At 47.7% G+C, this 13,930-nt stretch overlaps 1 protein-coding gene across 4 annotated transcripts in view; it reads left to right on the top strand.

Moving 5' to 3' along the window:
* The window catches only part of IFI35 (interferon induced protein 35), a 74,005-nt gene that overhangs the window by 36,295 nt on the left and 23,780 nt on the right, over positions 1-13,930 (top strand). For 2 of the 4 annotated variants that reach the window (XM_044298356.1, XM_044298355.1), the window contains one exon: positions 8,186-8,344. The exons of the other annotated variants lie outside the window; for them this stretch is intronic. In XM_044298356.1, the coding sequence (XP_044154291.1) occupies positions 8,186-8,344 (159 nt within the window). The remainder of the gene's footprint in view (positions 1-8,185; positions 8,345-13,930) is intronic. 4 annotated transcript variants of the gene reach the window in all.

Genomic DNA, 13,930 nt, shown 5'->3' on the forward strand with positions numbered 1-13,930 from the left:
AGGGTACTTTTACACTTGCGTCAAAGTTTTCCGGTATCGAGTTCCGTCCTAGGGGATCAATACTGGAAAAGAACTGATCAGTTTTATCCTAATGTATTCTGAATGGAGAGCAATCCGTTCAGGATGTCTTCAGTTCAGTCACTGTACGGTTTTTGGACGTAGAAAATACCGCAGCATGCTGCATTTTTCTCTCCGGCCAAAAATCCTGCACACTTGCCTTTTTTTTTCCTTTGGAATGTATTAGCGCATGCGCAGATCTTTAAAAAAAAAATTATGCTGGATCAATTTCTCTGGGTGACACCGGAATCTGGATCCGTCTACAAATGGTTTCCGTTTGCATACAGATTGCCGGAATCCAACAGCGCAAGTGTGAAATTACAACGCTTCGTTGGTCCGTGGTAACGGAATCCATAACGCAATTCACCTTTTACCACCAAACGAAGCGTGAACGAATTTCAAAATATGAAATTCACTCATCTCTAATCCTTAGACCTCTTGCACACGGACGTGTGCGCCCCCTGGCCGTGCTGCGTTCGTGTGCAAAAAACCTTAAATGACCAGGGTGGGGATTATCTCTAGTCACTGTGGCCAGGTGTCATCTGTACTACACACCCACTCCATACATTCCTCTCACACCTTGGGGCGTACACTTACATCCAGGTTGGACTTTCCAGGAGTAGAATATTGTAGGCCTGTCCTCAGAATAGGAAGTGGTGGCAGTCCAGTTAGCGCTGCGGCCTCTTCACAGCATGCCGAGCACAGCGCCCTCCGTTGTATAGTGGCCGTACTTGGTATTGTCAGTTGTGAATTCATTAATAAATGTTCAAGAGGAATAACAGAGGAACGAGGTAACGCAGAGTTAAGAGAAATGATGCTCCAGAATTGTTATTTCAGGAAGAATGCCAGTATTTGCTAAATCAGAAATGTCAGGAGAGGTGGAAGGTCCTCTATAAATCACGTGATGCCACCCGGCATCTAGGGGGTCATTAATAACCCCTATAGCTGGCGGTGGATCCGATGAAGTTATGAAGAGGTGCAGCTTCCTTGCTGTCTTACATTTTGACCATTTTCTACCCTAAGGCCTCATGCACACGACCGTTGTGTGCATCCGCGTCCGTTCCGTCATTTTTCACAGTTTAGCGGAGGTCCCATTCATTTCTATGGAGCTGTGAAAAAAAACTGATAATCCTCCGTTTTTTTTCTCCGCGTCCGTGATCCGTGATTCCAGTCCGTCCAAAAAATATAACCTGTCCTATTCTTGTCAGTGGAAAACAGAGGACGGACTCATTCAAGTCAATGGGTCCGTCAAAAAAATGGATGCACAACTGGTATGTCATCCGTGTCCACGTCCTTTTTTTTTCTACAACACCTTGGTGCAATAAAATTACACTTTTCATTAACCTTCCTTTTTTTCCCTGTCAGACAAAAAAAAAGGAAGACACAAGGAAACACAACTGAAGCAAAATCGGACACGGACCACTGAAGCCAAATCACTGACAGTGAAAAAACACTGTCGTGTGCATGAGGCCTAAAACAGGCGTAGAAAATGATGAATGAAATGGGCCTGCCGACCCGCCCCCTTCCCTGCCCATGCCACGCCCACTTTTTTTAGACCTGGCTTGAGCAGGAAAAAGTCACAGACTGCAGCGCAACTAACCGATGAGCCGCAATCTGTGCCAGAAGTACGCATAATATAGGCATATTTCTGGATAATAAATGATCCCCTCGTTTTTTTTCTTAAAAATTCCTTCTAATGAGCTAAGGCCTCTTTCACACTTGCGTTGTCCGGATCCGTTGTGTACTCCATTTGCCGGAATTACACGCCGGATCCGGAAAAACGCAAGTGAACTGAAAGCTTTTGAAGACGGATCAGTCTTCAAAATGCGTTCAGTGTTACTATGGCAGCCAGGACGCTATTAAAGTCCTGGTTGCCATAGTAGTAGTGGGGAGCGGGGGAGCAGTATACTTACCGTCCGTGCGGCTACGGGGCGCTCCAGAATGACGTCAGAGCGCCCCATGCGCATGGATGACGTGTCCATGCGATCACGTCATCCATGTGCGTGGGGCACCCTGACGTAACTCTGGAGCACCCCGGGAGCCGCACGGACGGTAAGTATACTGTTCCCCCGCTCCCCACTACACTTTACCATAGCAAACAGGACTTTAGCGTCCTGGCAGCCATGGTAACCATTCAGAAAAAGCTAAATGTCGGATCCGGTAATGCGCCGAAACGACGTTTAGCTTAAGGCCGGATCCGGATTAATGCCTTTCAATAGGCATTAATTCCGGATCCGGCCTTGTGGCAAGTGTTCAGGATTTTTGGCCGGAGCAAAAAGCTCAGCATGCTGCGGTATTTTCTCCGGCCAAAAAACGTTCCGGTCCTGAACTGAAGACATCCTGATGCATCCTGAACGGATTTCTCTCCATTCAGAATGCATTAGGATAATCCTGATCAGGATTCTTCCGGCATAGAGCCCCGACGACGGAACTCTATGCCGGAAGAAAAGAACGCAGGTGTGAAAGAGCCCTAAACCTCATTGGGGCACATTTATTAAGCTCGGCTTTTTCTTGGAGTAAAAGAAAACAGGAGTCCCTGTCTTTAATTTGCATCTCATTTATTATCCCTTAAAGGGGTTGTCTCACGTCAGCAAATGGCATTTATCATGCAGAGAAAGTTAATAGAAAGCACTTACTAATGTACTGTGATTGTCCATATTGCTTCCTTTGCTTGCTGGATTCATTTTTCTATCACATTATACACTTCTCATATCCAGGGGTTACGACCTCCCTGCAATCCATCAGCAGTGGCCGCGCTCCCACCGTCCTAGCCACCAGAGAGGCTGGCACACAATACACGTCTATCTCAAAACCAAGGCTGAGAAAGGTGCAGCGAGTTCTCCTCTCACCAGCAGATCGGCAGCAAGCTTCCCTCCTAATAATCATGGCCAGACACAAACCTTATGGGGGAACATTTATGCGATCGCCCATTCCCAACAGTTGGCCCATGTTACAGGGGTTGTCTGGGTTCACAGCTAAATCCAGACATATCCACTTCTTCTCGCACTCAGCCCCTCTGACATGAGCATCAGAGTTTTTATTGTTATATTTTTACACTGCTAGGTAGAGGCTTCCGCCTAGCAGTGTTCCCGATGACGTCACTGGCACTGATGGGTGGCCTTTAGCGGTGCCCTAACCGTTTTACAGGCTAGGGCAGCGCGAAAGCCGGCCTATTAGTGCCAGACACACTATTAGGCAGAAGCCTCCGCCTAGCTTTACCCATGGAGAGCCTGGTACGTCACCGAATCTCCAGAAAAAGCCCTTGCAAGGGACAGCATCGGAGCACAAAATGCTCTGATGCTCATGTTGAGGGGCTGTGTAGGGGAAGAAGGGGATATTTCCGGATTCAACTCTGAACCCGGACAACCCCTTTAAGTCTCCCTATTTGTCTGGTGATTGAGTTTTTCATGCAGCACATGAATCCTCATTTGTCAGCAGCACATCACCCTGTGTAATCGGGGGATGTGCTGCTGACAATATGCAAAGTGAATGGCGGGATGAAACTGTAGGGTCAGTGTCCCGGTACTCTCTAGTATACCTGCACATATACAATGGGAGGTTTTCTAAGAAGTTTAGCAGTTTCCACTCAGTGCTGAGTGTCCATCAAGATAAAAGGAGTATTAGGCCTCACCCCTTTCCCAAACTTCCTGGCCAGATTGAGCTCACGCCAGTCCTCAGCCGAAGATGGAGGGGCTGGGAGGAAGAAGGCATTTCTTTGGCAGCAGGAGATCTGCTAAAACTGCTTTCTTTATCAACTATTAGACAAGAGCAGACTGGCCATAGACCCTAGGGAAATTCCCAAGTGGGCCGATTCTAACCCTGGGTTCACACCTGAGCTTTCTGAAAGGAGCGCTCTGTATGCGCGATTGTACCGGCGTTTACAATCGCGCATACAGAGACAAGCGAACGCCCATTGTTGCGCGTTCCCGAAAGTCTATGTACGGGAACGCGCGACAAAACGCCCCAAAGAAGCTCAAGAACTTTTTTGAGCGTAGGGCGTTTTTCAGCGCGTTCAAACGCGCTGTAAAACGCTCAAGTGTGAACCAGGGCCATAGGGAAGCATTGGTTTTCATGTGTTGAGCGTTTTACAGTGCGTTTGAACGCGCTGTAAAACGCTCAGGTGTGAACCCAGTGTAAGGGGGCTTCCTGAGCTCTCCTCATAGCTGCTAGCTGGGTACATAACGATCTGAGCGTCTCAGCATTAATTTATGCTAGGCGTATCAGTTACTTATGCACCCCTGACCTGCAGCCTCAGGATGGTTATACAAATGAATACTGTGGCGAGGACAGCAATATTTTGTGCTGCATTACGGTATTTGGTTTTTGAGGGGGGTGGGAATTTTGTGCTACACTATGGTATTGCTGGCCCCACCTACTTCCTTTGTCCCCCACCTACTTATGTTGCCCCAATTTTTATTTTTTACCATGAACCATTAAGTTCCCAGTCCATCTCTGTCCATGCAGAAAGAGCTACGGACAAACTTTTCTTAGCAGGTTATGCTTTTTATTCTTGTTTTTCAGGTTTTAGTGGACCTCATTCGTTCACATCACTTTGCATCGGTATCATGTAAAAGTCCATTAAAAAGAGTGCTGCTGGACTTGTATATTGTTGACAGGTGCTCTTTTTTGCCTGGCATCGGGCGCTGTAATCAGACCCTAAAGGAGTTCTCCAGGACTACGAAAAGATGGCTGCTTTCTCCCAAAAACAGCACCACACCTATCCACAGGTTGTGTGTGGTATTGCAGCTTGGCTCCATTGAAGTGAATTGGGTTGAGCTATAATACCACACAGAGACGGGGACAGATAAGGGGCTGTTTTTGGAAGAAAGCAGCAGTCCTGGAGAACCCCTTAAGGTTAACTGCATACAGTGCGGAATACATGCTATTTTTACATGTGGATTTACATGTGAAAAAAACGTGGTGTCATATAGTACCAGCAAAGTGTATGAGAGAACACAAATCTCATGTACACTTTGTAGATATTTTCCTGTTGAAATTAACCTGCTTTGCGGATTTAAAAACCCTCAGCATGTAAATTATGTTTGCGGTTTTAGCTGCGGTTTTCAACGTTTTCTAATTAAAGGGTTCCTATTATCAGAATTACTGTTATGTAGCTGACTGACATGAGCGATGTGCTAATGTCAGCACTACATAACAGTATATTTTTTACCTTTCTCCCTGCAGCCGTTCTGATAAAATACACACTTTTATAATATGCTAATGAGCCTCTAGGTGCTATGTGGGCGTAGATTCAGCACCTAGAGGCTCCGTCTACTCATCCTTTATCCTGCCCAGGTCCTCCGTTCTGCCCGTCCCGCTCCTCTTGATTGATGTCACGGTTCGCAGCATCGCTAACGAAATCCCGCTTCTGCGCCGTTCACTTCTGTATTCGGCGCAGTGAATGAAGGCCGCGCTCCTCACTGCGCCTGCGCCGACTACGTCACAGTGAGAGAGTCGGCACCAGGAGCGCATCATTCACTCACTGCGCCTGCACCTAATACAGAAGTGGACGGCGCAGGATTTACGCTGGGTTCACACCTGAGAGTTTTACAGCGTGTTCAAACGCGCTGTAAAACGCTCAGCACATGAAAACCAATGCTTCCCTATGGCCCTGGTTCACACTTGAGCGTTTTACAGCGAGTTTGAACGCGCTGTAAAACGCCCTACGCTCAAAAAAGTTCTTGAGCTTCTTTGCAGCGTTTTGTCGCGCGTTCCCGTACATAGACTTTCGGGAACGCGCGACAATGGGCGTTCGCTTGTCTCTGTATGCGCGATTGTAAACGCCGGTACAATCGCGCATACAGAGCGCTCCTTTTAGAACGCTCAGGTGTGAACCCAGGGTTAGTCAGCGATGCTGCGAACCGTGACATCAATCAAGAGGAGCGGGGCGGGCAGAGCGGAGGACTTGGGCAGGAGAAAGGGTGAGTAGACGGAGCCTCTAGGTGCTGAATCTACGCCCACATAGCACCTAGAGGCTCATTAGCATATTATAAAAGTACTTATTTTATCAGAACGGCTGCAGGGAGAAAGGTAGAAAACATACTGTTATGTAGTGCTGACATTAACGCATCGCTCATGTCAGTCAGCTACATAACAGTAATTCTGATGGTAGAAACCCTTTATTAAGGCCTCATGCACACGCAAAACGGGGTTCCGTTGTTCCGTGATCCGTGTCCGTTTTTTCTTCTGTGTGTCTTCCGTGATTTTTGGAGGATCACCTGACATGAAGGAAAGTCAATGGGTCCGCAGAAAATCACGGAAAACGGAACAACGGACACACACAACGGTCGTGTGCATGAGGGCTAAGGGTGAGATCTGCAGAAAAACCGATCAAAAACCGATGTTGAAATTTTTTGGGTGCGGTTTGGGTGCAGAAACGTGAATCACGGTGCAGATTTGAGTGCAGAATATTCGCAAGAAATCCACACTATTTTCATTAAAATCTATGGGGAAAACACTACATGATTTGAAAATCCATACGGCAGAACAATGTCTGCACAGAAGAAAAAAGTGAAGTGCATATGAGAGCTGTCAAATCTCATTCAGTTTGCTGGTAGTGTATTAGGCCTTTTTCACACTACCGTATGGCTATTTCAGTGTTTTGCGGTCCGTTTTTCCTGGATTCGTTGCTCGTTTTCTTTTTTTTTCCCGTTGTGTTTCCGTTTTTCCGTATGGCATATACAGTATACAGTAATTACATAGAACAAATTGGGCTGGGCATAACATTTTCAATAGATGGTTCCGCAAAAAACTGAATGGATACGGAAGACATACGGATGCATTTCCGTATGCATTCCGTTTTTTTGCGGACCCATTGACTTTAATTGAGCCACGGAACGTGATTTGCGGCCAAATATAGGACATGTTCTACCTTTGCACGGAACAGAGATACGGAAACGGAATGCATACGGAGTACATTCTGTTTTTTTTGAGGACCAATTGAAATGAATGGTTCGTATACGGACCGTATACGTAACACAAAAAATGGCCCGCAAAAAGAAAACGGTAGCGTGAAAGAGGCCTTATATAACAACTGCAATTTTTCCTGCATGAAAATCTGCACACAAAAAAAAAGTGCACGTAATCTGCAACATGTGCAGGTAGTCCTATACCTGTACTACACTGCAGACAATTGCCAACGAGTGTTCGCATGAACGCTCGTTAGCGATTATCTGGCAGTGTAATACTGCTGCCGATTGCCTCGATCATTGGGAAGTCCTAATATTTTGACTAGGCATGAGCGAATCGACTTGCGATGAAACATCCGAAGTCGATTCGCATAAAACTTCGTTCCAATACTGTACGGAGCAGGAGCGCCGTACAGTATAAGAATGTATTGGCTCTGATGAGCCAAAGCTATTGCTTCGCGAAGTCTCGCAAGACTTCGGGTAATAACTTAATAAAGTAATTTGTACTGTAAAAAAACATTTCCCGAACTCGGGTTCGATTTCAAATATAATAGAGATTGTAATGAATAAAACCAATTTAGTATTGCCAGGAAAGATTAGTGATACATGTAATTAAAGATATGTTCTCAATGTATATGTAATAAAGATTCCCTTTTCTTTCTTTATTTAATGTTAAAGTTAATAAAGATTTAAGAAGGCACTTTTGTGTATATGTTTATTTTATTTTACTGCAATTTATTCTGATACAAGCATCATTAATTATATTTGAAATGTAGATTGTGTTCTCACCTCATGTGATATGAAGTAATATTACGTGAGAAACATTAAATTTTCTGTATGTTATATTGAAATTTCTTTGAAAATTCAAATAAAAATTATTTTGTTCCAAGTGGTACCTTGGAACCGAATCTGAGTTCGGGAAATGTTTTTTTACAGTATAAATCAGTTTCTGAAGTTATTACCCGAAGTCTCGCGAGACTTTGCGAAGTAATAACTTCAGCTCATCGGAGCCAATACATTCTAATACTGTACAGCGCTCCTGCTCCGTACAGTATTGGAACAAAGTTTTATGCGAATCGACTTCGGATGTTTCATCGCAAGTCGATTTGCTCATCCCTAATCTTTTGTGTAAGATCACAGTAATGGTGTAAATGTCTGTCTAATACTCCTTGCAACTTCAGGGGGTCGACAGTCATTAATTGTCACGTGTACTGTTTTAGGAGAAACATGCAGCCCTATTAGAAGATATCTCTAAACTGGAGCTGAAGAAGAACGAGGCAGAGGTTCTGGCTCAGAAGTTTCATGATAGAGCAGAAAAAGAGGAGAAAAAGCTGATGACGAATGAACAGACCCTGTTTGATCTGGACCAGAAATTTCAGGTTAGTATGGTTATTGTAAAGGGGTTACCCTGGAATATCTGACTTTTACCTGATGCCGAGCCCGTCTCCACTATTGCAAGATTCATACTTATGTGTTCCCTCTGCTCCACTCCTGCTCACTGGCTCTCATGTGTCCATCTCATGGTCCCCTCCTTGCTTACATCCTCCCAGGTATGGGCATGGTCACCTGCTCCACTGCAGCCAATGACTGGTGATGTGCTCATAAGGCCTCATGCACACGACAGTGTTTTTTCACTGTCAGAGATTTGGCTTCAGTGGTCCGTGTCCGATTTTGCTTCAGTTGTGTTTCCTTGTGTCTTCTTTTTTTTTTGTCTGACGGGAAAAAAAAGGAAGGTTAATGAAAAGTGTAATTTTTTTGCACCAAGGTCTTGTAGAAAAAAACTGACGCGGACACGGATGACATACCAGTTGTGCATCTGTTTTTTTTGACGGACCCATTGACTTGAATGGGTCCGTCCTCCGTTTTCCACTGACAAGAATAGGACAGGTTATATTTTTTGGACGGACTGGAATCACGGATCACGGACGCGGAGAAAAAACTGAGAACTATCAGTTTTTTTTCACAGCTCCATAAAAATTAATGGGACCTCCGCTAAACTGTAAATAATGACAGAACGGACGCGGGTGCACACAACGGTCGTGTGCATGAGGCCTAAGAGACATGCCACCTCAGTGGTTGGCTGCAGCAGAGTAGGTGGCCATACCCGGGAAAAAGTAAACAAGCCGGGGAATGGAAGATGTGCAAATGGCAGACCGCGCAGGACCGGCGCAGCGGGAACATGAATGTGAATCTTTCAATGGCAAAGGCAGGTTGTAGGTATTAGGTATTCCTGGGAAACCTTTTTAAAGGGAACCTGTCATCAGCTTTATGCTGCCTATACTAGCGGCAGCATAAAGTAGAGACAGGTGAGTTGATTTCAGAGGTCTGTCATTTATAAGTTCAAAGCAAGTGGTTGCCGAGAACCATCATCACAATCATTGCAGACTGGGCCTGGAAAAGAGTCCTGGACACCTGAGAAGAGTCCTGGTTATTCCTAATCTCCTGCTCTTCCCGCCCACTTGCTGATGTCTGTCAGTCTTCTACCTAGTTTTCTCCCCTTCTCTAGGAGAAAACTGCCAATCATCAGCAGGTGGGCGGGAGAGCAGGAGATTATGTATAACCACCAGGACTCTTCTCAGGTAGACGTGACTCTTCTCAAGGCCTGGGCTGCAATGATTATGATGCTGGTTCTCAGGAACCACTTACTATTAGCTCATGAGTGAGACACCGCTGACATCAGCATTTGTCACTATTTTAAAGGGAACATGTCACCTGGAAAAGACAATTTGCACTAATCACAGTACCTTAAAGTATCTCTCATAGTGTGCCCAAAGGTGTATTCATATCTTCTTTCTGCGTTGTGCTGTCTCATAAAATCGACTTATAAAACTGTGTTTGGCACCTTTTTGAAGTCGTGCTGAAGTCACGGGGCAGTGGCCTCCTTGACTCAACCGTCGGATAAGTCAGCCCCTATGCCGTTCCTCCGCATGTTGATGGACGTTTTTCCCTGTAGCCGTGACCGCGCTCTTCTCGCACATGCGCCGTGCGCATCCTGCCACAGCGCGATCTCTGCTATGGCTCCCTCCCTCCCTGGCATCTGCATGTTCACTGCGCTGCAGTGCAAGCAGACAGTGATCGCGCTAACGCCGCAGGGGAGAAGCAATGGGCGCGAGCATGCTGTATAGGAACGGCGCAGTGAACAAGAAGATGCCAGGGAGGGAGGGAGCCGTAGCCGGGATCATGCTGTGGCAGGACACGCACGACGCATGCGCGAGAATAGCACGGTCCCAGCTACAGGGAAAAATGTCCATAAATATGCGGAGGAGCGGCATAGGGGCGGGCTGATCCAACGGTTGAGTCAAGGAGGCCACTGTCCCCAGTGACTTCAGCACGACTTCAAAAAGGTGCCAAACACAGTTTTATAAAGTTGATTTTATGAGACAGCACAACGCAGAAAGAAGATATGAATACATCTTTGGGCACACTATGAGAGATACTTTAAGGTACTGTGATTAGTGTAAATTGTCTTTTCCAGGTGACAGGTTCCCTTTGAGGTTGAATTCACACATGTATAATTTTGCCTCAAATTGCTGTGGTTTCCAGAATGAATGTTAGTAGCAGGTGAACAGCAGTTTATCCTCAAAAAATACACAGCCATTAACCACCGGTCTGAAGACTGCGCCAGTTACAGTAAAACCACATATAGGCTCAATCACATATAATTTACAGCCACTTTGCTCTGCCTCATGTAAACCTGTCCTTATTATTATCCCATACTGTGGAGGAGATCGCTGCATGTAATAGCAGCAGTCTCCTTCGTTAGCGAGCAGGCAAATGCTTCCTTCCCGACAATCGCCTACAGAAACGGCTGGTGTAATACAGCCTTAGGCCCCCTGCACACAAACGTGTGCTTCCCGTTGCCGTATTGCGGACCGCATTTGCGGATCCGCAATACACGGGTGCCGTTCCGTGGGCATTCAGCATCATGGATGCAGACCCATTCACTTGAATGGATCCGGAGATACGGAATGGAAGCATGGAACGGAACCCTACGGAGTGCTATCGTGGGGTTTCGTCCCGTACTTCCGTTCCGCAAAAAGATAGAACATGTCCTATCTTTTTGCGGAACAGCTGGATCGCGGACCCATTCAAGTGAATGGGTCCGCGATCCGCTGCGGCTGCCCCGCGGACTGTGCTCGTGCATTGCGGCCCGCATTTGGGGGCCGCACCACGACCACTGGGCGCACACGTTCGTGTGCAGGGGGCCTTAAAGGGGTTGTCCGATTTTTTTTTTTTATTCTTTCTATGTTTCTAACTAGGTAAATGTAACAGCTTTCCAATTCACTCACTTTATCTCCAGTGGCTGGTTTCTCAGATTTCACAGAGGGTCACACAGTGGCGCACCGACAGGGGGGGTCCAGCGGGTCTGGACCCCCCCTAGAACAACCAGCCCAAATTTTTTTTTTCATCCTCCAGGGCCGCACCACAGGCGGCGCGGCCCTGGATGTAAATTGCGGGCATTTGCGGCGGCGGTGGTGGGGGGCCGTAGGAGATGAGCGCTTCCATTGTGGAAGCGCTCATCTCCATATCTAATGCATCTATATCGCTGTCCTTAGGACAGCGATATAGATGCCTGTGCTGCGGCAGAGCAGGGGAGGGAGAGGCGTGTCCCTCCCCTGTTCTTCTGATAGGCCGCAGGCACTAATGCCTGCAGCCTATCAGAGGCCGGCTCTAGCAGCGCGATGACGTCATCATCGTGCTGCCTGAGCCGGGCAGCACACAGCAAGGACACAGACCGGAAGAGGCTGCTGGAGGTAAGTATCAGTGTATTTTTTGTTGTTGTTTTTTTGGAGGGGGGGAGCTGGCACTATGGGGGCACCAAAGGGGAGCTGGCACTATGGGGGCACCAAAGGGGAGCTGGCACTATGGGGGCACTAAAGGAGAGCTGGCACTATGGGGGCACTAAAGGGGAGAACGGCACTATGGGGGCACTAAAGGGGAGAAAGGCACTATGGGGGCACCAAAGGGGAGCTGGCACTATGGGGGCACCAAAGGAGAGCTGGCACTATGGGGGCACTAAAGGGGAGAACGGCATTATAGGGGCACTAAAGGGGAGCTGGCACTATGGGGGCACTAAAGGGGAGCTGGCACTATGGGGGCACTAAAGGGGAGCTGGCACTATGGGGGCACTAAAGGGGAGAACGGCACTATGGGGGCACTAAAGGGGAGCTGGCACTATGGGGGCACTAAAGGGGAGCTGGCACTATGGGGGCACTAAAGGGGAGCTGGCACTATGGGGGCACTAAAGGGGAACTGGCACTATGGGGGCACTAAAGGGGAGCTGGCACTATGGGGGCACTAAAGGGGAGCTGGCACTATGGGGGCACTAAAGGGGAGCTGGCACTATGGGGCACTAAAGGGGAGAACGGCACTATGGGGGCACTAAAGGGGAGAAAGGCACTATGGGGGCACTAAAGGGGAGCTGGCACTATGGGGGCACTAAAGGGGAGAACGGCACTATGGGGGCAGGGGCACTAAAGGGGAGCTGGCACTATGGGGGCACTAAAGGGGAGAACGGCACTATGGGGGCACTAAAGGGGAGAAAGGCACTATGGGGGCACTAAAGGGGAGCTGGCACTATGGGGGCACTAAAGGGGAGAACGGCACTATGGGGGCAGGGGCACTAAAGGGGAGCTGGCACTATGGGGGCACTAAAGGGGAGAACAGCACTATGGGGGCACTAAAGGGGAGCTGGCACTATGGGGGCACAAAAGGGGAGAACGGCACTATGGGGGCACTAAAGGGGAGCTGGCACTATGGGGGCACTAAAGGGGAGAACGGCACTATGGGGGCACTAAATGGGAGCTGGCACTATGGGGGCACTAAAGGGGAGAACGGCACTATGGGGGCACTAAAGGGGAGCTGGCACTATGGGGGCACTAAAGGGGAGAACGGCACTATGGGGGCACTAAAGGGGAGCTGGCACTATGGGGGCACTAAAGGGGAGAACGGCACTATGGAGCATCTGGTGGTACTTTTTTTTTGGGTGGCACTTCTTACTGGCACATTATGGGGGAGAGGAGCACTATGGGGCATCTGGTGGCACTATAGGGGCATTATTTGGGGGCACTAAGGGGAAGTGGCGGCTCTAAAGGGGCCTTTATTCTTATTGGCACATTATGGGGGCATTATGGCATCTGGTGGCACTAAGGGGGCATTTTTTACTGGCACATTATGGTAGGCACTATGGGGGAGAGGAGCACTATTGGGGCATATGGTGGCACTTAGAAGGGGCATTTTTTACTGGCATATTATGGGGGACACTATGGGGAAGGGGGAGAGGAGCACTATGAGGGCATTTACTGGGGCACTATATAGGGGTATTTTATACTGGCATACATTATGGGGACATTAGCTCAACAGCGGGCACTAAGCGGGGGTATTTCATATACTGTCATATTGTAGGGAGAATTATTAGTACTAGGAGGTATTATGCGGAGCTTTGCTAATACTGGGGGGCTATGAGGAACATGATTACTAGTATGGGCACTATAGGGGCATTATTACTACTAAGTGTGCTCTGGCAGAGAATTATTTCTATTTTGGTGAGCCCTGTTACTTTGGGGGCACCCTGCCACGTTTCAGCTTAGCACAATAATTTTTGGGGGACATTATCTTTATACTATTAGTGTCTGGGCGCAGTTATTTTTTTAGAGCACTGTGTGCCAATAATTGTTGAAGGGGGCACTATCTGTGTGGTAGTAGTATTTCCAGGGGGACTGTTTCTGCAGTATAGTATTGGGGGCACAGCGGGCACAGTATTGGGGGTGGCAGGAAAGGGTGTTCAGAAGATGTGAAGATGATGGAAATGTGGGAAACTAATGTCTGTTTGTTAATCTCTGCAGAGACGGGAGATGGCTGAAAAATCATCATGGCGGTCTGGTCTGAATGGAGAAGATGAGGAAAGAGAACGTCTACAACAAAGGTGACATCACTGGATGTAAGAGGTATGAGGCGCTATGTAG

Source organism: Bufo gargarizans, chromosome 6 (assembly GCF_014858855.1).
Source record: "Bufo gargarizans isolate SCDJY-AF-19 chromosome 6, ASM1485885v1, whole genome shotgun sequence".
NCBI classification, from domain to species: domain Eukaryota; kingdom Metazoa; phylum Chordata; class Amphibia; order Anura; family Bufonidae; genus Bufo; species Bufo gargarizans.